The sequence below is a fragment of the Heptranchias perlo genome, chromosome 28, assembly GCF_035084215.1.
Source record: "Heptranchias perlo isolate sHepPer1 chromosome 28, sHepPer1.hap1, whole genome shotgun sequence".
Classification (NCBI taxonomy): Eukaryota; Metazoa; Chordata; class Chondrichthyes; order Hexanchiformes; family Hexanchidae; genus Heptranchias; species Heptranchias perlo.
Window position 1 is genome coordinate 31270314 of NC_090352.1, and position 24449 is coordinate 31294762.

The 24449-nt window shown below is 42.2% G+C and overlaps 1 protein-coding gene across 1 annotated transcript; it reads left to right on the top strand.

The window, feature by feature from the left end:
- The first annotated feature begins 566 nt into the window (after window positions 1-566).
- On the top strand, window positions 567-23542 carry aspa (aspartoacylase). Its single transcript, XM_068008346.1, has 6 exons — window positions 567-1113; window positions 5891-6086; window positions 8333-8426; window positions 13115-13222; window positions 16895-17004; window positions 18794-23542. The coding sequence occupies exons 1-6, from the start codon at window positions 875-877 to the stop codon at window positions 18989-18991; spliced, it is 945 nt and encodes a 314-aa protein (XP_067864447.1). The 5' UTR covers window positions 567-874; the 3' UTR covers window positions 18992-23542.
- The last annotated feature ends 907 nt before the right edge of the window (window positions 23543-24449 follow it).

Sequence of the window (24449 nt, forward strand, 5' to 3'; positions counted from 1 at the left end):
GTTTGTTGAAAGGCGCAGTGGAAAACCAACTTTATAAAGTTAGTCAAATTTCAACATAGTTAACAAAAAGCATGTTTAAAAAAAAACTGAAAATGCTGGAAAACACTCAACAGGTCAGGCAGCGTCTGTGGAGAGAGGAACAGAGTTAACGTTTCGGGTCGATGACCTTGCGGTTGTTGTGTTAAGTAAACTTGCTTTTCTGGTATTGATTTATTTGACACATACAGTATATAAAAACTAGTGGAGCTCTTGTGACTGCCAAAGGTGAGTCAGAAGATATGCTGCTTTGTAGCGTGACCTTCCTAAGCCCTGGCAGCAATCCTTCCTCACGCATTCAACAGATCCATAAGTCCCCCCATAACAGGGTTTCTCGTCCTCTCTTTCCCCTTCCCCCAAACAGAGTTTTCCCACGTGGCGTTTAAGACATTACCAGAAATGCCAATCAGTGGAAATCTTCCTTATGTGTTTATATCTCTAACACAGACACCAGAGGAAAGTATAACACAATAGTGGAAACGGTGGTTGCTTGATTGATAGACAGACAGGGAACCTCATTACCCAGATATCAACCTAGATAACCAGGAAAGTTAGCGAACTATTCATATTCATTACCAGGGCGTGTCTGGAAACGCCCATAGGTTTAATAAGGTCGCTATGTCATGTCAGTACAGAACGCCTTATAATTCCCTGACTGTGACTGACACCCTAACTGATACGTTATTTCAGCCGAAATGAGATGCAGTCGATCTTTGGGAAGTTGAGACCAATGGACGATCCTCACTAGAACGATCCAAGTTTCACTTCCGTCCAAAGTTTGTTTTGTTTTTTTGCAAGTGTTCGTATTGCAAGAGTTTTTCTTTTTTTGACACGAACTATGGCTTCCGCTGGGGTTGCCTGTCTGCCTGCGGTCCGCAGGATCGCTGTCTTCGGTGGCACTCACGGCAATGAACTGACAGGGGTATTTTTAGTCAGGCACTGGCTTAAGGATAGATCGGAGATCCAGCGTTCGACTTTCGAGGTGCAGCCTTTTCTGAGCAATCCGACCGCTGTGCAGAGATGCACCCGCTACGTGGATTGTGATTTGAACCGAGCCTTCACTGCGGAAAACCTTAGGTAAGAAGTACTGTACTCCACTGTACGTGGCTTCACTAAGAGCCCTGAAATGAAGGAAAGTAATGCACAGACTTGGAAAGATCGCTTTTACAGGTGGCTCTCTGCTATTGCAGAACTATGGACATGTACCCAAGAAGTGATTACCAGACAGTAATTTTATCAAAGGTTCCACATGGCATTATAAGTCACCAAGCTAGGTTCCATGACATGACATAGCTGCCTGGAAATCACTGCCAAAAATACCTGTTATTTGCAAGATATACCCCACGGCATTCCTCACAGTGGGTGGGCGGATGCAGTGATTCTAAGGGCGGGAGTGTAATGTTATTGTAATGACCAATTTATTACAGTGCTGCAAAAGTAGCTGTGTTTGAAGAAACCTGTCTCTTTAAGGCCACTAAATCTGATTACTGTAAACAAACGCAGCCCGCGAGAGATTGGTGCTGCCAGTGATTGGAAATTTGCTGGTTGGTCAGTGCTTGCAAATTCCTGGCTCTGGGTTGGAAGAAACAAGCAGGAAATGACGGGCTTACTTTAAAAAAAAATTACTTTTACTTTTGACACTTTGAAATGTGACGTGCAATGTGTGACCAAATCATGCTAGACTTGTATATCTGTACACCCATCTATATCTGTCCAATAGAGATAGACTGTTTCAGTGGATTTGGGGAGAATGTAACGAGAGGACACAAAACATACTTTACACAGGGGGTATTCGGAATATGAATTCTCTGCCACAAAACATAATTGAAGCAGCGTCCATACATTCTTTTAAAAGGGAATTAAATAGTTGCTTGAAAAAGATGAATATTGAAAGGGCTGGGGAGGGCTAGTAGGTGGGATTAGATTAGGATAGCTCAGGTGGTGAAAAACACTGACAAGTGATGGGCCAAAAGGCCCATTTCTCTGCTGTAACATTCTTTAAATCTATGCGGGTAATTTTCGACTTCACCGCCTGGTGAAGTACATCACTCGCCTGTTAGAAAACCTGCCCGATTTTCATTCCATTGAAATCCATGGGTTGAAAATCGGGCGGGTTCTACAACAGGTGGGTGATCAGCTCTACCAGGTTACTGCCCAGGCAGCGATGCTGAAAATTACCCCCTATGATTCCATATACATGGGTGTATATATGTAGGTTGGGCAATTGGTGAGGAAAGTTTTATTTGGTTTTTAATTTTTTTCTCAGCGGCTAGGCAATTGGTGCCCAATTCCTGCAACCCATCAGCAATAATGACATAACCACTGCAGGTTTATTGTGTGATAATCCACCGCTATCATTGCGGTCAAAGAGTAGTTGGGATTCTGAAAGGTAAGAGTGTCACTGAATATGAAGAAGATAAAACTGTTAAATATTAAACTTGCTAACTAATTGTTGCCATGCACCCAAAGTCCTAGAGGATATTGAAATCTGTGTGTTAGAATTGCTAAATAAATGAAAGGGATTTTAAGACTAATAAAGTCCTTAGGGTTTTGAAGGAAACTAGGGATGAAATCTGTAGGATATCTTCATGAAGGAATCAGTGAGGTTCCACTGGACTTTTTTATTCGTTCATGGGATGTGGGCGTCGCTGGCAAGGCCGGCATTTATTGCCCATCCCTAATTGCCCTCAATCACAGTATCAATTTTTTATAAGGGCAACAAATTAGATCCAGGCAACTATAGGCCCATTAGCTTAACCAGGTAAAATAAAGGAAATTATTCTGCAACAACTTAATTCGAAACGCCCAGAGTGGACGTAGAAGGAGAAGATCCTATCGTTGATCGCTTTATAGATGCTACAGATAAGGTAGGTAGTGGGAATCTCTGATATAGTTTGTTTGGATTTTTAGGCAATTTTTGACAACTGGAAAGATTTCTAATTGTATGAAAAGCCACAGGGTGGAACATGGAACTAGATAAGAAGATTGTTTTGAAAAGGAATGAGAAAGTGCTCATGCAAGGAGCAATGTCAGATAGTGGAGGTGTTAAGTAGAGTCTTCTGGGAGTTGGTGTTTGAACCCTGTTGCTTTTAATGTACATTAGTGGCCTGGATATCAAAACTAACTATAAGCCAGTAACATTTGCTGATGACACTAAAATGGGTAGAGCAATAGAGACAGAGCATGAAGCAAAAGATTAACTGCAGGATTTAGATCTTAATTGAATTGTCAGAGAGAGACTTCATAGAACCATACAGCACAGACGGAGGCCATTCGACCCATCGTGCCTATGCCAGCTCTTTGAAAGAGCAATCCAATTAGTCCTAGTCCCCTGCTCTTTCCCCATAGCCCTGCAAATTTTTCCTTTTCAAGTATATATCCAACTCCCTTTTGAAATTTACTATTGTATCTGCTTCCACCACCCTTTCAGGCAATGCATTCCAGAACATAACAACTTGCTGCGTAAAAATTTGAAGTCAGTGGAAATAAAAATCGGGAGAGATGTAAAATGGGCTGCCGATTCGCTATCGCCCATTTTACACTATCGCACCAAGTAAAAATTACCACCAAGTATGTTAGAATACCATTGTCTCATCTCTGGGATCTAGTTTCAATTATCTTTGCTGGCTGTAGAGAATTTGTACACTGCACAAAACTGCCCCTAATTTGACATGGTTGGCAATCTCAATCAGACAGATATGGATGCCCAATGAGGGAAATGCAAATGTCACACTGGTACCACATGGTGACTCTAAAGTGGAGTTTTTAGAGCAAGCACAATGGCTGACAACAACAAAGCCCTTTTAAATCCTAACCACTTTTATCAGTTTACATGTGTGGTCAACAGAAATCATCAGCTGAATTTTCTCCCCAACTTTTGCCTCTTTTCTCCCCTCCTGTCCTGAAGATGCCAACCTGCTCTGGGGTACAATTGCACAGGCCCCAGCAGCCTCCAGTACTTTGCCCAAGTTGCTAGTGTTCCTGTGAGAGCCCAGACAGCGTTCCTTGGCGGGACATATCACCTCGGGGCATAACAGCCAAACGCAAGCCTATTTTCACTTGATGTTCACTCCGGATGTCACCGGATAACAATTAGGAACTGGAACATTCCCACCCTGGCCCATGGGAACTGAGGGCCTACTGTTACCTGGCTGAGATCAGCTAACTCAACACTCACTAGGAATTGAACCTGGGGCCTTCCTGCTCTGTATGTCTAGGTTCTCCACCGGGCAGTAGAATCACCAACTGAGGCATCCACTGTGTTTTTCTAACACTGATATTATATAGCCAATGAGAAGATGCACGATGGGATGAGGCATGAGTCAGAAATGAATGAGAGAATTGTGGAATCTGAATTCAAGTCTCAACTATGTCCATCCATTTCTACTTTTGTAATCCTTAACAGTTCTGCTTCTGTATGAAGCAAGGAAATTGTAGAAAAAGCTTGGTGTGCTTAACCAAACTCTGAGTTCTCCGTGAGACTGACTGTTGCATGTGGAAATAAATTCACAAACTAAATCTGGCCCTTCAGGTCTCACCAGAATCACCAGCACAGAGCACATAACTGGATTTTAAACACAGCTGTTTCATATTAGCTTACCATGGGTCTCAAGCATGAGAACTCAGCCAGTCCTCATAAACAGGTGTAATTCATCAGGGTGTCCTGGGAGACGAAGGAGAAACAACAACTGACTCAGAAGTCAAGGAACTGCAAATCACATGAGATTACGTGTAATCAGGATAGAAATTAAGTTTGGTGTTTCACCATCATTATATTTCATAATTTGATTCAACAGTCTGTTCAACAGTGCTGACTTTGTTAAAGTATCAATATTTATACAATTTGTGAATATTTAATTTCTAGATCTTACATATAGTGATGCGTGTGTATGTGAGAGACATAACAGTGAATAATGAATGACAGTGACACAAAGTACATGGTTTTCATGCTTTTGAGTCCAGTAAGAACATTGTGCATTCCCAGATTAGCAACGAAGTAGGACTATCTCAAAATCATTACAATGGTGACTGCACTTCAAAAAAAAAGTATTTAATTGGCTGTAAAGTGCTTTGGGAAGTCCTGAGGTCGTGAAAGGCGCTATATAAATGCAAGTCTTTCTCTTTTTTTTCCTTTGATAACCTGCCTCATGTACCAGCAGTATTTTGTTGATTTCTCTTGTCAGTTATCATTATGGCATTCCTGAGTAAACAACCTGATTTGGTGTACATCATACAAATCTCCCAACCTACCCGCATCAGCTAAAGTGCACCAGCGTACAACTCCCAATACTGCAAGCAAAGCTCCCAACTGCTCTGCTTCATTGGCTCGATCTGGAGTAATGTAAGGAGTTAGCAGGCTACTATCCATCCTGGAGCCTTCCAGGAGATTTCTACGGTATAGTAATGGTAAATGCGTCACATTTGAGGACAGTTTTTGATGTAGGTGTCCTCCTGTCTACCAGCATAATGATGTAGCACGTTGGACTTCCAGTGAACTGCTCCACAGAGTGAAAGAAGGCAGTTTGCGCCTGAAAATCCTCTCCTAGTGACTTCCCAATCTCAGCTGTGTCATTATACATGCACACCAAGCAAGCACTCAGCTTTTCCCCACAGGAAGGGAGGAAAAATCAGTGCAAATCACCATATTGCTGCATCTGTCCCCTCCTGCACTACATGGCAAAAGAGATGGCGAATATTTGGGGCAGGATAGTTTGCTTCATTTACTTTGCAGCAAATAGTATTTGCAATGCAGAATGGGATACTGACGTATTTGCCCTGACACCAAATGGTACACGATCTAGTTGATTGTTAATATTTTATTAAACTTTTAAAAAAAAAACTTTGCACACAACAGCATGCCGCAGAGTGACTCCATGCCTTATGAAGTTAAAATGGCCCAGGAGATAAACCGTTTGTTTGGACCAAAAGACAGCGCGAATGCCTTTGATCTTGCTTTAGATCTTCACAACACTACCTCCAACATGGGAAACTGTCTGATTATGAAGAGTTCCAAGGATGATTTTACCATCCAAATGATTCATTATATTAAGGTAGGTGCTCTCAGTGGGACAACCCTGATTATGCTGTGCATGCTTTCTTTTTGTCAATTCGAGTTGCCTATTTTCTAACATGAGCCACCTGCCTTAAGCCATCTTCCCTCAGCTGGTAAAATATCCTCTCAGTTATATCGTTAGGGCTGTGGACTTAATGATCACAATCAGATTATGAACAACAATAACAATGTAGGAAGGGAGTTTGGGAGAAAACTTGGTTGAAAAGATGGGTTTTAAGAAGGTTTTTAAAGGTGGAGAGAAAGACAGGACCAGAGTGGTTCAGGGTGGGAATTCCAGAGGACAGGGCTATAGGCAGCTGAAGGCTCTGCTACCAGTGGTGGGACAAAAAGTGCAGGGATGCACAAAAGGCCAGAGTCAGAGCGCTGGAGCATCCAGGAAGGGTTTCAGGGTTGGAGGAGATTGTAGCGATAGGGTGGGGCAAAGCTATAGAGGGATTTGAAGATGGACGACAGGATTTAAAATTTAATGCATTTATGGGCACGGAGCCAATCATAGGCCAGTAAGGACAGGATGACGGACGAGCAGGATAAGATATAGGCAGCAGGATCTTGGACCAGTTAGAGTTTGTGAATGACCAGTTGGAGTTGTGTGTTCGAGCCTGGGAGTATTCAAGTCTGGAGATGACAAAGATGTGTATAAGATTTCAATGGCGGAGGGGCTGAGGTTGGGATGGAAATGGGAGATATTGCAGAGCTGGTTCATTTCATGAACCAGCATTTTCGTTGCCTCGGGAGTCTTTTTGCAAAACTGTGATACTAGGGCAGCAAATCATGCTACACCAACAGAAATTTGTGAGTGTTTTTGTGGGACTTGCAAAGTGTCAAACCCTTTGCCAAGTCATTACTTCTCTGTTATGTTTATCACTTGGGGAGAGAGCATGAACAAGGAAAGAATGACTTTTTTAATGCAAAACATCTCCATCACATGTATGCTTTCAGTTATATTTTTAGACAAAAGTGGTAGAATATTTACATGCCCCCGGAGTAGGCCCCATCTCTTCCCGGAATTGGCACAGTAAGTTTACAGCTCATGACCAGGAGCTTAAACTTTGACAGCTTTTTTTTCCCTTCTCAGAGGACAGCATGAGAACGGACCTATCCAGTGCTTTTCCAGAACAAGGATCAATTTGATCTCAAAACTGTATTTTCCCTCACATATTTGGTCACTGCACACAGGGGCTCCAACAGTCTCCCACCAGCCTCCTGACAGTAACAGGGCGTGCACTTCTTTGAACCCCACACAAGCCCTGATGTTGAACTTAGGGCAAATTCCCTTCCTGCAAGTATAAGTGCCACTGAATTTGCTTTAACTCACATGCACCCCCCACATTGCCCATCTCTGCCCCTGCCTCATTTCATCTGCTTCTGAAACCCTCATCCATGCCTTTATCACTTCAAGACTCGACTATTCCAATGCTCTTCTGGCCGGTCTCCCATCATCCATCCTCCATAAACTTCAGCTCATCCAAAACTCTGCTGCCTGTGTCCCATCCCGCATCATCCCACTCAATTATCACCCCTGTGCTCGCTGACCAACATTGGTTCATAGTCCCCCAGCACCTCCAATTTAAAATTCTCACCTTTGTGTTCAAATCCTTTCATGGTCTTGCCCCTCCTTGTCTTTATAACCTTCTCCAGCCGTACAACCCTCTGAGATCTCTCCATTCCTCCGACTCTGGCTTCTTGTGTATCTCCTACTTCTTTTGCCCCACCGTTAACAGCCTTGGCTGAGACCTAAACTCTGGAATTCCCTCCCTAAACTTCTCCTCTTCTCCACCTCTCTCTCCTCCTTTAAGACCTTCCTTAAAACCTATCCCATTGACCACGTTTTTAGTCACCCCTCCTAATACCAACTTTGGCCAGGCGTCAATTTTGTCTGATTACGCTTCTGTGATGCACCTTAGGACGTTTGTTTTTACATTAAAGACACTACATAAATGCAAGTTATTGTTGTCATTATTGTAATTACACAGCTGCATTGGCAAAGTCTAGAAACAGTTTACTCTACCCCCACTGAATAGGAGGACGGTACCTGACATAAGGAACCTTCACACAGATAAAAGATACTTTTAAAATGGGGACGAGAAACATCATTAAGTTAATTAATAAAACTGTTTTACTTCTGTATTCTATGATATATTTTCTCCATAGAGAACTAAAGTGAATTTAAAATATAAACGGATTTTAACAATATTGAAAACTTCTGTGATCTTTCCTATCCAGAATGCTTTGACACCTGTTAGCTGTCATGTGCTGCTGCTTGAAAACCCTACGGTCCAATACGGTGCAATACGAACTGTCGCGAAGCATTCTGTTGGTAAGCATCAAACTCAGGAGTGTAAGAATAGCTCACTAAGAAAGATAATGACTTCAGTTTGGGAAAGCTGTCCTTTACTTAAGAGCAGAAACTCAATCAATTTACTGGTCATCAGTCAGGCTATCCATACTTCAGATCTGGCAGTCATGTTGAAGCCTGCATCATAAGGGGGGTTAAAATTTCAGGTTTAGCGCTCCCAATGCAGAGCTCCTCGCTCTGAAAGTACATATTGGGAATTCGAGCGTGTGCCCATTTTGTGATACCCATAATGTTCCATCGATTGATTTTAATAGACCTTATAAAAATGCAATAAGGAACTGTAATAAAAACACTGTTGTTAATATTGTTTCATAGTAAAAAATACTTGCATTTATATAGCTCCTTATCACATTTTCAGAGCCTCTTGTTGTGCTTCACACAATGAAAACCAGTGACTGTTATGTAAAAGAAAAAGAAAAGAAAGAACTTGCATTTATATAGTGCCTTTCATAGCCACAGGACATCCTGTGGCCGTACATAATGAAGAAATTGCATGCAGCAGTCTACGGTTTCCCAATAGAGATGTTTCCACTTGTGGGGGATCCAAAACTAATATAAGATAGTCACCAATAAATCCAATAAGGAATTCAGGAGAAACTTCTTTACCGAGAGAGTGGTGAGAATGTGGAACTCACCACCACAACAACAACAGCAACTTGCATTTACCACATGGAGTAGTTGAGGCAAATAGCATAGATGCATTTAAGGGGGAGCTAGATAAGTACACGAGGGAGAAAGGGATAGAAGGGTATGCAGATAGGGTGAGATGTAGAGTGGGAGGAGGCTCGTGTGGAGCATAAATACCGACACAGGCCAGTTGGGCTAACGACCCGTTTCTGCGCTGTAAATTGTATGTATTTCTATGTGATATGAGTTTCTGGCTGTTGAGGCTACCCGCCAACATTGCGCACTCAGAAAATTGGGCCTCAGAAGTCCTGCTGAGAAGAAAAGTGCTCGTTTTTTCCCCAAATAGCACGCACAGAGAAAACATAAAGTAAGGCCTCTGACTAGTAAGAATTGTATATTACTCAAAGCTACCCTGCACTGTTTACAATGGTACAAAACCTCTTCAGTACAGCCAATCTGACTGACGGTACCTGTGTTTTTTGTCTCTTCCTGGACCCAAGCACCAATAACAAATAGTGTGTCTAGAAGGTAAATGGACGAGCACACAGAGAGACTGTGATTTGCTCTCTATATATTAAAAGGCACCATTCCAAATCTAGTTCGCAGAAGCCAGTGAAGAGTGATCACATCTGTTTCAATGGTTGGGGGAAGCTGGACAGCCCTGCAGGAAATTTGCTGCCATGTAGTCATGCTGTGGCTGCACCTGTTTAAAGTCAAACCACATCCTCTGATATAAACCAGTCACCTCACAAGAGTTTAAACATGAGACGAATGGAGCAGGGAATCCAGGATACAGTGTTAAGAAATGGGATCTCTGCAATTAGTCAAATACCAACTCGTTTCTGTAACAGGAACGGTTGGGGAGCCGACTTATACCAGCTGATTATAAATAGGGCAAGAAATCTGTCAGCACACACACCTGCTCAGAAAGACAGTGTGCCGCAGACTTCCCCAACAATTAAAACAGACAGGATCACTCTTTATTGGAGGAAAAACAGATAATGTCGGGAATGGGTCAAAAGAGTTTGGCTGCACTGAACAGGTCTTGTGTAATAACTGGTGCAGGGCATCTTTCAGTAATATACAATTACTGCAAGTTAGAGCTCTCATTCAGTCTACTTTGCATCTACATGGTGAAAACAACTCAAGCAATTTGTCATGTGAGAGAGCTTCTATCGACAGTGTGCTTTTTTCCTTCTATTCCCAATAAGGCCACCTACACTGTGCACCATCCAAGGCTGAGAGGGTGGAAAACATGTCCTCAGACCTTTGTGGAAACAGAAATAGGGGGAATTGAGAATTTTGCCAATATAGTATAATAAAATGTGATTAGTTGATTTCACAATGAAGTCCACTCTGAATGCACTGACAAGTTGACTATTGGACTTGGAGTCTAATTATTCCTTCCATTTGTGCCAGTGTAAATGTATTTTGTACAAATATGCACAACTCCTTAGCTCCCTTTGTAAAACCAGCTCCATGAACACGGGCTGACCTTTGTTGAAACTCCTCATTATTAGATTGTTGATGGAAACTGTGGCTGAATTCTGAAAGCTTTTAACATTTCTACCCCTTTCTCAGGAGTAATTAGGACCCCCCAACTGAATTAACACTTTTTTTTGCAGCAGTTTCACAGTTTGTCGAGTTTGATAGTGCAAACATGAATTAAAGCATTATCACTGCAAATGCAATATTTGACCTTTGTAATTCACTTTTTTCACAACATTTCAGGTGCAAAAAAAGACAGCACAGCATAAAATAGTACAAACAAGCTAAGTCTTCACACTTGTGCTAATGTATGTATGGAGAAGGGGGTGGGTGGGTGAAGAACTGTGTGAATGAACATAGTTGTTTATTTCCCTTGGCTCATAGCCAATGCAACTGGACCCTGCCATGGGAACATCAGGATGTTATAGGACTGGAAAAGACCACTGTGGTCCATCTGGCCAGCCCCAGCAATGGGCTACAGAGAGTTACAGCAACAAAACTTTGCATTCTATTCCATGGCTAAAATAGTGGAGGACAAAGAGAAACCAAATTTGAAATTGCATTCTCAATTACGCCCTGGTTCCTCGCATCGCCTCGATGGCTCCACACCTCTAACTAGTTCGCTAATCAAACTCTGCCAGAGCGGTCACGCCAATGAAAACTTTTGCTCCCTGCTGCTGGGATTCCCAAAGATTACTATGGTTACCCAGAGGAAGGGAATGTCATCTCCAGGAAGGCAATTTTAACCCACTTAGGGTTGCCAACTGTCCAGGATTGTCCTGGATTCTCCAGGAATTAAAGATTAATCTCCTGGAAACTGCTGCAAGCAACCAAGGAGAAAAATCATACGGGCCTTAAAAAAATTGTGTGTTTTTTTCATTTTTCATTTGAACACTTCCAATTACTGGTTCTAAAACATATTGGAGATGAGGAAAAAAGGCTGTTGACTGGGCAGGGCAGTTGGAGGCGGGAGGTCAGGTGATGAAACTTCCAGGAATACGTCCAACCAGAGATGAACCCTAAACCCACTGGACTTTCCGCATTCCTTTGTTACCTTTATACAAATCACCAATGATACTATTAAACACAACTAACAGGTCATTATACAAAATGGTGCATTTACATTTGAATTTATGATATTGTATCTCCTCAGAAATCATATTTTGCAAACATAGGGCCAGATTTTCCTATCTGGCGGGAATCAAAATTTGCAGATGACACAAAACTTGCAAGTGTAATGAGCAGTGAGGAGGATAGTGATAGACTTCAAGAGGACATAGACAAGGCTGGCGGGAATGGGTGGACACATGGCAAATGAAATTTAACGCAGAGAAGTGCGAAGTGATACATTTTGGTCGGAAGAACGAGGAGAGGCAATATAAACTAAAGGGCACAACTCTATAAAAGGGGTGCAGGAACAGAGAGATCTGGGGGTGTATGTGCACAAACCTTTGAAGGTGGCAGGGCAGGTTGAGAAAGTGGTTAAAAAAGCATACGGGATCCTGAGCTTTATAAATAGAGGCATAGAATACAAAAGGAAGGAAGTTATGATGAACCTTGGTTCGGCCACAACTGGAGTATTGTGTCCAGTTCTGGGCATCGCACTTTCGGAAGGATGTAAAGGCCTTCGAGAGGGTGCAGAAAAGATTTACTAGAATGGTTCCAGGGATGAAGGACTTCAGCTACGTGGATAGACTGAAGAAGCTGGGGTTGTTCTCCCGAGAGCAGAGAAAGCTGAGAGGAGATTTGATAGAGGTATTCAAAATCATGAAGGGTCTAGACAGAGTAGATAGAGAGAAACTGTTCCCATTGGCAGAAGGGTCAAGAACCAGAGGACATAGATTTAAGGTGATTGGCAAAAGAACCAAAGGCGACATGAGGAAAAACTTTTTTACACAGCGAGTGGTTAAGATCTGGAATGCACTGCCTGAGGGGGTGGTGGAGGCAGATTCAATCGTGGCTTTCAAAAGGGAATTGAATAAGTACTTGAAGGGAAAAAATTTGCAGGGCTACGGGGAAGGGACAGGGGAGTGGGACAAGCTGGATTGCTCTTGCAGAGAGCCGGCACGGACTCGATGGGCCGAATGGCCTCCTTCCATGCTGTAACCATTCTATAATTCTATGAATCACTGACAAGGCCAGCTTTGCACCCTGCTGTTCTCCTGCACCCTGACATGAGTGAATTTTCTGTGGTCAGGCTCATTTAGAATTTTGTGGCAGGCTCCAGGTGATTTTTGCACTGCTGCCAGGTCACCCATGGGGTGTATTGTAGAGTGGCCCGACAGTGCTGGCTGATGTGGCACTAGGCAGTATGGCCTATGATGCCCACCAAATACGGCTGGGAATATTTAATGTCCACTGTCACTTCCAGCAGAAAATCCTGGAAGTGGCAGTGGACATCTTCCTAGAAACCGCCTCAAAGCCATCGGAAAATCCAGCCTTTAGTCTTTTGAGATGTTACGGATCTTAAAATTCCTAAATGTACCTTGTATCTAATCCCTATCACTTACCTGTTTTTTTTCCTCCTCCCACAGGTCTTGAAATAGGTCCTCAACCTCAAGGAGTGATCAGGGCAAATATTTTAGAGAACATGCGGAAGCTAGTTAATAGCGCCTTGGATTTCACACATTTCTACAATGAAGGTGAGACTTACTGAGCATGTTAATGTAACTCAAGCACCATGGCATTTTCATTGTTCATCCGGATATTGACCTCTTTTTTAAATGCCAATTACTCACAGTGTGCAAACCTTTCATTCTTTGCTCCAGCGCTCATACATTTTCATAGTTACTCACTCCCGGAACAATGGACTCGCTCTGACGCAAATTGGCACTTCGCCCTTCCCAGTACCAGCAGTGCCTTTGTCCTCCATAAGAGGAGCAGGCTGGTCATTATTGTGCTGCAAATATTTGTTTGAAAAGAACATAAGGCCACTATGGTAGGCCAGCTCTTTGACAGGGGCCAGATTATCCCCATCCTACAGCTGGCAGACAAATTTCACCACACCCAGCATGACTTACAAGAGTAGATATTCTGAGTCCTTGCCCGTGGTGCGGGACCTAGCCTGCTGCGAGCGCAGATCAGAAAATTACAGGCAATGGCCCGCGATTTTCTGATCTGTGCACGTGGCGGGCCAGATACCCTCACTACAGGAATGGACATGGAAAAAAAGAAAGACTTGCATTTATAAAGCGCCTTTCACGACCTCAGGATGTCCCAAAGCGTTTCACAGCCAATGAAGTACTTTTGAAGTGTAGTCACTGTTGTAATGTAGAAAATCAATCCTTTACTGTTATCTGCAAACTAAACAGTCTCTGCATGTCTTGACCAGGCTTCAAAAGCCCTGATGTGAGGCAACCTCCTCTCACCTTCCCTCTCAGAACTGTACCTTTGATCCACATCAAAACCCTGCGAATACAATACCACCCTGCATCTCCTCCCCCACCTTGAACCATGTTTGCCTCTAGATCAAAAAAACACAAAAAGCCTAGAGGTACCCCTGCATTCAGCCGTTTTGGAAAGCGGCCTGGTAGACATCTGTGCGATGTATGCCTGTCAGAATGGGTGGTGCAACAACTCCACCTAGAGATCTGGAGGTACCAGGCAGTCTGGAATCATTTACAGCAACCCTATATGACACTAACATCCCCCACACAACCAAATTGCCTGCAGGAGGCAAGAATGTGCTAACTTATAATGCAAATGCAAGCTAAGCGGGATTTTCTGGCAAGATATTGGGTTTTTAAAGCTCTGCACAGGGCAAAGACCTAACCCTGCGATATCCCTCTCCATATCGGCACGACCCTTGATATCCTCCTGACTCAGATGAACCCCAGAGATGTTGCCAAATGATCCTGAACCCCAAAAGTGCATTGCTCCCATTGTTTGCTAAACTGTACCCACTATCCCAATGTGCCACTGTATTCTATGAATACAGTGTGACAAAATCGTACAGCAATTCAACAAAATATATGTGTGTATATTCTTTTTGCTGTAATAATGGGGGTCATTTTAGCCTAACTTGTCGGGCGGAAAACCCATGGGATTGGGTGGAATGCCAGTTTTACACCCCGCCCAATATCACTCCCCATTGACTTCAATGGAGAGTAAAATCAGACAGGGTATAAAACCAGCATTGTACTCAATCCTGACAGTTTCCCAATGGGCGTGTTAGGTTAAAATTGCCCCCAACTCCTTTAAGAAGTGAGAACAAGGCAGCCAGCCGCACAGTACTTTGGTGCACCAGGAAATAGTTGGATGTGGTTTCGTTTGTATGATTCCCAATAATGTTCCCAGTCTTGAATGTGCCATCAAGGAACAACTCAGCAAAACTCATAAATGTTCTCAAAAGAATGGAAGACCGAGGAGATACTAATAACAGGCAGCCCTGCCCTACCTATTGTCAGCCTTGGTTCAGTGGTACCATTTTCACCACAAAAGGTAGTGGGCTTAACCCCGCTCCAGAGCCTTGAGCACATAATCCAGGCTGGCACTGTATTGAGGGAGTGCGGCACTGTCATAGGTTCCGTCTTTCACATGAAATGTTAAACTGATGTCCTGTCCACCTGCACAGGTAGACATAAAAGATCCTGTGGCACTATTTGAAAATGGAAGTTCTCCTGGTGTCCTGGGCAACATTTATCCCTCAACTAACACCAGTCAAACAGATTATCTAGTTATTTACCTCATTCTTGTTTATGGGACTTCACTGTGTGAAAATTAGCAACTGTGATTACCTACATTCCAACGGTGACTACACTTCAAATTACTTCATTGGCTGTGAAGTGCTTTGGGACAAGCTGTGGATGTAAAAAGCACAATGGGCCAGAAATTGCTTTTAACAGTGCTTACCGTTATTAATGGCGAAATAGAAGAGCAATTTCCTGTGACCGCACATGCATAGTCAAACGCGGAAATCTGGAACTTGCTCTCCCTGGCTCACCAGTGATCTGTCAGCTTCGCATTAAAGGGATATCACCAGCTGCAATCAGTGGAATCAATGGACCAGCGCCAACTTGCTGCACTTCCCAGCTGGAAATGAACTAATCTCGCCACAAAACAGCTACGCTGAGTTTTTTTAGGTCTAAGCTAAGTTTTAACAGTGTGGTAAATATTAATAACTGCCAAACAACCTCTCTGGCATTAAAAATTAACTTCTTAAAATGTGGAGTCTCGTTACTCCTGATTTTAATAGTTTTTGGACATTTAAAAAAAATGTAATTAAAAAATATTAATTTTTTTAAATTTTCTCTTTCTGTCCCTTTTATCTCAGTTTTTTAATCCTTCCCTCTCTTTATTTCGCTTTCTCTATGTCATTTTATAATACCTTATTGGGCCCATCCGGGTTTTTAGTTTGCGCGGTTTGTGAATGAACTGCACTTCCTGGTTCTCACAGCGTGGCTTGCTTCAAGCTAATTGGTTGAGGGGCCTTAGAGATCCTTTCACCACTCACACAGCCCAGGAAAGAACGTTGATGTTTTTTGAAATCGCAATTGAAGGAAGTTGCCGCCAAAAAGAACACGGTAACTTAGTGGATGAATTTAAATCTAATGAGCGGCGAGCACTGCTGGTTCCCCGCTTGGAACAATTTCCGGCCCTATATAATTAGTTCATTCTTTAAGCAGCCAATTTAAGAATGGTCCAGGGCGCAGGTTGTGTCTCTGAACTCTCAAATGGCAAATGATAGATAAAGTGGGAAATCTAAAAAGAAGGCACGGGAAGGTAAATTGAAGGAACATTCCAGAATAAGGGACGACATGCCTTTGTCCTTCTAATATTTTTCTGAAAAAATACAACCCATTAAACTTCCTGGAAAATAAAACTGCGGGAAACTTCTCCACAGCAGTGTGATTGAGTGACTCGGGATATCAGTTTAACAATGGAGTATATATTATTGAAGTCAGATAACATTTGCATGGTCCCAACGAGACTGGAACCACAGGTAGTGAAATTCGAGTTCAGCTGTCGTGCAAAATAGGTTTTAGTGAATCAGACCCCATTTTGCAGCCCACACGATTTTTTTTCATTGAAGTATAAAATGGGCAACCCATTTGCTGTTACCCATTTTGCGCTACCGCCGGTCGAATTTCACCTCACAGTGTCCCATAGAGAATTTGACCATCCATGTCTCTATTTACTCTTTGATCCTATTCCTTATCCAGATATTTGTCCAATTCCATTTTAAGTTTAAGAGAGTTCACTGGTGAAAGGTGGAGAGAACGCTGGCTGACCTTGTCAACTCGACAGAACCACAGTAGATCCTAATGGCTTGTGAGATTCAAGGTCCCACTCACACAATCTTTATTTACATTTAGGCAAGGAATTCCCTCCATGCACCCTTGACGTTTACAGAGCTTTTGAGAAAGTCAATTACCCCAGGGATTCAGAAGGACAGATTATTGCTGTCATTCATCCTCAGCTGCAGGTAAGTGTGATTTTTTTTTTTGATACAGCAAGTACTGTTTTTCTTCACCAATTTCCTCCCCGCTTCCCACGTTCCTCAACTGAAGGCTGCGTTTGGTTCTATGGGTTCCAGTTACCCACTGATACTTTGCTCAAATGGCCATTATTTATTTATGGGGCTCAGAGTCAGCAAGCTATTTTATTGTGGGGGCCATCACAGTAGAACTCAATGCTGTCCTTCCCCAACATTCCACACAACTCATACGTCCAGTGGAAGTTGCTCAAAAGCACTCAGGAGCAGGAACCCTGGTCAATATTTCTTCTCTCTAACCCAGTAGTACTTGACACTCCAGCTGAGATCATCTAACTCATTACAGACCAGAGATTGAACAAAGTAGTTTCCTAATCTGTGTGGTTCAACTACTCACTGCACAAATTCACTCAGCCATAAGGGGGGCCAGAATCTTTTTTTTTGGTGGGGGTGGGGGGGTTGGGTGTCTGGGTGACCTAGTAGCACAATGTGTCCTGATCAGAAGATCAAATGCGTCAGTCCTGGGGCTGCCTGTTACTTAATTCTCCCTTCCTTAGTCAGGTGGTGTTTGGGCCTGACCAGTCAATATGGTGCCACACTGGAACTATTGGTTATAAATCCCAAAGCCCCAGAGTATTAAGACTCTGATATATGTCTGATGACACATGGTTTATTGCTGGTCCAAGCAGCATTAACTGATCTCCGATTTTGCAGTCCGCTTAACACCCTTGGGCAGGGGAGAGGAGAAATCAGAGCAGCTTCCCTCTTCTAACCGTTATCCAGTAACTTCTGCGTTGTGTGCTTGTGGATGCCATGGGACATTTTTCTATGTTAAAGGCATTATATAACTGCAATTTGTTGTTGTTATCTGATGAGAACAGGGTCAGGGTTGGTTGTGAAGCCCTCCGTGTTTGAATAACTTGCCAATGTCCGTTATCTCGGCTCACATATGAAGAATGGCCCCTTGGGGGAGGCACCTGAGGGCTACCGTTGTTTGTGAGGTGTACCCCAGCACATGCAGGAGAGGAAGGGAGGAAAGGAGGGAAAATAGGAAAACAAACAAAAAAAAAAGTTATCTTACCAATTCCTTATATGGTGAGTTCCAAACTTCATCTGAGCCACCTCAAGAGATTGGTTAGACAACTATGAACAGACATCTTTCAACCCAGAGGTGAATGTTTGTAGCTAACCTATTGCATCCTCCCCCTCCCCAGTACCACCCTCTCCCCTGAAACGTTTCCATTTGTTTGAAAAAAAAATGAACCTCCTCTTAAAGAGTATAGTTTATAGGATCACCTTTAAATGTGTCAGAGTCTGTACATACAGTTGTGGGAAAACCAATGTAGTAAGTTAGACATTGAGCTTTCACCTGCAGGACCTTGATTTAAACTCAGCCCTGGGGGGATGTGAGTCTTCTCAGTCTGCTAGCTATAAGAATCCTATGTGAACAACCTAAACCCAGTTCTTAATAGGCATGGGCCTACAGCAGAAAAACTGCCATTAATTTAGCAATAATATGAGAAGCACAAAATGTCATACTAGTGGATTAGGATTGCTGTTTTGTGATTGGGACTGAAGCACATTGCTGGGCAGAGTAGAGGGTGCTTCACTCTGCACCTAACTATGCTATGCCCGGCTTGGGAGTACTTGCTGCTGACTTGAAACATACAAAATTCACAAACAAAATTGTCAGACATATTGTGATCGCAAGTCTCCATGTAACACAAATACCACAAACAGAATTTTACTCTTGAAGTATTTCATTGCCCTTGTCTTACAGGACAGCGACTGGAAACAACTGAAGCCTGGTGACCCCTCATTCCTAACCCTGGATGGAAAGACCATCCCTTACAATGGAAGCAGCACCGTGTACCCAGTGTTTGTGAATGAAGCCGCTTATTATGAGAACGAGCTAGCCTTTCTGATAACTCAGAAAGTAACTCTGAAGGCAAACAGTATGAAGGTTTGCAAAACTTAACGTAAAGGATTCTCCAAGAGGTCTTAACTGCTGTTTATCAGACCAAAGACTAATTCCAACAACACTATGCTTTTAATTATTTTTCTCTTTAAAAAAGATATTAGTTTACTAGTGTAACCGGTCTATTTTGAGCAGCCAGTCTCTCAGTTACATATGATTGTTAACCATTCTCCTGATCAGGTTGTTTAATGGAAAACTACTGTGAGCTTAAGGTGATATTTTTTCATAAAGTGGGATGTTTTTTCTACTCATAGAAAACTTGTAAATGCCATCTTAATACTGGGACTTAGAATAGCACAGAGGATGTCTTGCTCTAAAGTTTTATTAGAAGCAGGAAGCCAGCTGATTCTCCTCTTCAACTTTCACATGTGGGAAGGTGTTGAGTGGCCAGTTTTCATACAAGGTCATAGAGTTATACAGCAGGGATAGAGGCCCTTCGGCCCATCGTGTCCACGCCGGCCATCAAGCCCTGTCTAATCTAATCCCATATTCCAGCATTTGGTCCGTAGCCTTGTATGCTATGGCATTTCAAGTGCTCATCCAAATGCTTCTTGAATGTTGTGAGGGTTCCTGCCTCCACAACCCTTTCAGGCAGTGAGTTCCAGACTCCAACCACCCTCTGGGTGAAAAAGTTCTTTCTCAAATCCCCTCTAAACCTCCCGCCTTTTACCTTGAATCTATGTCCCCTTGTTATAGAACCCTCAACGAAGGATAAAAACTCCTTAGTATCCATCCTATCTGTGCCCCTCATAATTTTGTACACCTCAATCATGTCCCCCCTCAGCCTCCTCTGCTCCAAGGAAAACAAACCCAATCTTCCCAGTCTCTCTTCATAGCTGAAGCGCTCCAGCCCTGGTAACATCCTGGTGAATCTCCTCTGCACCCTCTCCAAAGCGATCACATCCTTCCTGTAGTGTGGCGACCAGAACTGCACACAGTACTCCAGCTGTGGCCTAACCAGTGTTTTATACAGCTCCAACATAACCTCCTTGCTCTTATATTTTATGCCTCGGCTAATAAAGGCAAGTATCCCATATGCCTTCTTTACCACCTTATCTACCTGTTCCGCCGCCTTCAGGGATCTGTGAACTTGCACACCAAGATCCCTCTGACCCTCTGTCTTGCCTAGGGTCCTCCCATTCATTGTGTATTCCCTTGCCTTGTTAGTCCCTCCAAAGTGCATCACCTCGCACTTTTCCGGGTTAAATTCCATTTGCCACTGTTCCGCCCATCTGACCAACCCATCTATATCGTCCTGCAGACTGAGGCTATCCTCCACGCTATTTACCACCCTACCAATTTTTGTATCATCAGCGAACTTACTGATCATACCTTTTACATTCATATCCAAGTCATTAATGTAGACCACTAACAGCAAGGGACCCAGCACCGATCCCTGTGGTACCTCACTGGCCACAGGCTTCCAGTCACAAAAACAACCTTCGACCATCACCCTCTGCTTTCTGCCACTAAGCCAGTTTTGTATCCAAAGTGCCAAGGCACCCTGGATTCCATGGGCTCGTACCTTCTTGACCAGTCTCCTGTGGGGGACTTTATCGAAGGCCTTACTGAAATCCATGTATACCACATCCACTGCGTTACCCTCATCCACACGCCTAGTCACCCCCTCAAAAAATTCAATCAAATTAGTCAGATATGATCTTCCCTTGACAAAGCCATGTTGACTATCCCTGATTAATCCTTGCTTCTCCAAGTGGAGACTAATTTTGTCCTTCAGAATTTTTTCCAATAATTTTCCTACCACTGATGTTAGGCTCACTGGCCTGTAGTTCCCCGGTTTTTCCCTACTCCCCTTCTTGAATAATGGTACTACATTAGCGGTTCTCCAGTCCTCTGGCACATCCCCTGTGGCCAGAGAGGTTCTGAATATATGTGTTAGAGCCCCCGCAATCTCCTCCTTTGCCTCACACAGTAGCCTGGGATACATTTCATCCGGGCCTGGGGATTTATCCATTTTTAGGCCTGCTAAAACCGCCAATACCTCCTCCCGCTCGATGTTAATATGTTCGAGTATATCACAGTCCCCCTGCCGTATTTCTATGTCTACATCGTCCTTCTGGTGATAGCCAGATTTCAGGAAAATACTCCTTCCTTAACCACTCAGATCAGAATGGGCAAAAACTTGCTCTTTGAACAGTTGCTCCTGCTTGTCCTGGGTACAAACAAAACCAAGGCCATCAGCATGAGAATGCAGTGCTGACTAAATCGTTGCATCGGTCAAGTTTTTTTTAGTTGAATTGAAATTAATTTTTCCTTTCTTCACTATGCACTATAAAAATGAGAATGCAGATTAATACCATAGAATGATTTTAACCCTCGTACAACAGTAACATGCATTCATTTTGTCATGACTTGCTGTGCAGTACTGTTACATATATGCAGATACCTAAAAATAACACCACTTAACGAGGTACATTGGTTAAAAATCTTTGCAACTACAATTAGGTCATTTTGTTGGGATCAATCAAGAAGTGATACCTTCAAAATATAAAATATGCATAGTGTGTACAGAAGAATGCACAACTTTATAATGCTATGTAGACATTGTTCAGTATGATTTTAAGTGGCAAATCTAATGGTATACCTCAGGGATATGTTCTGGCTCCATTCCTTTTCATCTACATGGTGTGCACATCAGAGCCTAAAGCAACAGTCACCATCTGAAGTGGTAGCATCCTCAATTCTTAGACTCATAACTTAGAAACCAGAGGGTGAGCATTTTATCATCTATACTTTCTACCAACCTTCCAATAGAAAAGATGCAGATGAAGATCAAAGTTTCACGACCCTACATACATCTCAGGTAAATCAACAAAACAGCCAAGGAGCTCCTTAGTGAAATTCATAATGTACAGCAGGGTCATTTATGACCATATCCAGATGATAATAGAATATGGGAGTCATGTGTAACTCAACTTAGGTAGCCAGCACATCATTTAACACAGAAAACTATTAAGTGGATGTTCAAGGCCAAGCTGGAAATTGAAAAGTTATTGCTATTTCTGTAGAAACCTGGAGGTGGGAACAGCATCAAGTGGGCACAATGCTAATGGATAAATAGGAAATACTTAGAAACATCTGAGATAGGGCAAAGGCCAAAGATCATTTGTGTAAAAGAAAAAGCTTACTTGCCCTAAAGAGAACGAAAGGAAGTTGATGGCAGTGCTTTTGACTTCTGACAAGGTTGGGCTGTACATCACACATGCCATATTATACTTTGTACATCTACATGAAAATTCTCTGGAGACTGTTTCATCCCTTACTTCACAAGGCACACTTGAATTCACCACATATGAATTCTTGTAACATCTTCCCCTTGAAGAAGTGTGAATTAATGACAACCACACCACCCTAATACGCTTTGAGGTGAGAATCAAGTTTGAAATCCGATGAATCACTTTAAGCTTGATTTGAGGAATTGTAGGTAACCGTGTCATAACCAGCAAACAGCAACTGGATTAGCTACATTCCAATCATTGAGTGCAGTGAAATTGGTGGTTTATTATTATTTGTGACACCATTCTTTCCCTCCCATTAGATCCCCACTGCCACACTTTCTATTTTCATTAGGAGGCTGAAATAGGCTGAGCCACTGATTCGTGCATGGCTTGGTATCAATGCTAGTATAAGTCGTGTCCCAGCAGGGTTGGTACAGCTTTTCATCCTTTGGGATAGTAGCTGTTATTATAATGAGCTCCATCTACCTGAGCTGAGAGCTACCAGGACTTGAGCACTGGGTAGGAAATGAGTTTGAAGGTCAAATAACACTGAAGTTCAAAGTTTTGTGCTCTGACTAGAGAAGGGATATCCAATTACTGGGCCCTTTTACAATTTGTTTTTGAGTTTGTATATTCAAATGCAATTTCAAACTTTGTCCTAACAATGTTTTCCTTTTATGACTGAAGTATATATTTTTTGAAGTTATCTTTTGAAGGTATGAAGTGTTTTGTTCCACTCTATATCTATACTACCAGATATCTTTTGTCTATTTTAAATCAAACTCATCGATAAATTCTTCGAAAATAATAATGTCAGAAAATCCCTGAGTAACTGGATATTTCCTTTATGAATAACTGAAATTTATATTTCAACTAATCTCAGGGCAAAGAGTAACATTAAACACCTTTTTAACTGACAGAAGGTCTCAAATTATTTTGGGCAGTATATTTTAAACCAGTTTTCTCTCGTAATCACAGATAGAGAATTTTTCTAAATATTGTGCTAATTTTACTCTTTCAGGTTTATTATAACTACCACAAATATCTATAAATTTAATTTATTTAGGTTTTGAATGTACCCTTGCTTTAATTATGTGTTTTTAGAAGATCAACAGTAGTTATTGGCATACCATGGCTAACTATGCAAAACCTAGCCAATCAGGGAGCCTTTCTAGGTAAAAAAAGGCAGCCATATTTTTTTTAAATGGTGTGCAAGTCTCCTGCAGAAAATCTACTTGCTACTGTAGGATTGTGTAGGCTGAAACTTGTCTTTTGTTCAATAGTTTGTTCATTAAAGTTAGTTTTTTCTTGAGCCATCGTTGTGTTTTGGAGTGAATTTTAACAATATTAAAATATATTTGGATAAAACTTTTTAAAATGAAATGTGAACAAAGAATTTTGATTGACTTTAATGTTCTTTATCGTGCTTTGTTTCCTGTCTTTATTTTAACCCATGAAATATTTTAGTTTAAATGTATTGAGTGCCGATGAGATTATCAGGACTGGTTAAAATAGTTACTGAACCTTGCAGTGCAAGGGGACATATTTAACATCCATCATTAATTCAGAGTTCTTCAGAAATTCCAGCATTTTAGCTCTGTGTGTGATTTCAACTCTTCCACGTGTTGGTTTTCCCAGCGATGAAATTGCTTAAAAATTTTTTTTTTAAATGGGAGAAAAAAGATGTTAAAGTTAACAGATGGCATTAGAATAGAATCATAGAAGTTTACAACACGGAAACAGGCTCTTCGGCACAACATGTCCATGTCGCCCAGTTTATACCACTAAGCTAGTCCCAATTGCCTGCACTTGGCCCATATCCCTCTATACCCATCTTACCCATGTAACTGTCTAAATGCTTTTTAAAAGACAAAATTGTACCCGCCTCTACTACTGCCTCTGGCAGCTCGTTCCAGACACTCTCCACCCTTTGAGTGGAAAAATTGCCCCTCTGGACCCTTTTGTATCTCTCCCCTCTCACCTTAAATCTGTGCCCCCTCGTTATAGACACCCCTACCTTTGGGAAAAGATTTTGACTATCTACCTTATCTATGCCCCTCATTATTTTATAGACTTCTATAAGATCACCCCTAAACCTCCTACTCTCCAGGGAAAAAAGTCTCAGTCCATCCAACCTCTCCCTATAAGTCAAACCATCAAGTCCCGGTAGCATCCTAGTAAATCTTTTCTGCACTCTTTCTAGTTTAATAATATCCTTT

Coding starts and splice junctions, on each gene's coding strand:
- aspa (XM_068008346.1), top strand. CDS start 875: ATGGCTTCCGCTGGGGTTGCCTGTCTGCCTGCGGTCCGCAGGATCGCT. Junction 1,114..5,890: donor TTCACTGCGGAAAACCTTAG/GTAAGAAGTACT, acceptor TGCACACAACAG/CATGCCGCAGAGTGACTCCA. Junction 17,005..18,793: donor TCATTCATCCTCAGCTGCAG/GTAAGTGTGATT, acceptor CTTGTCTTACAG/GACAGCGACTGGAAACAACT.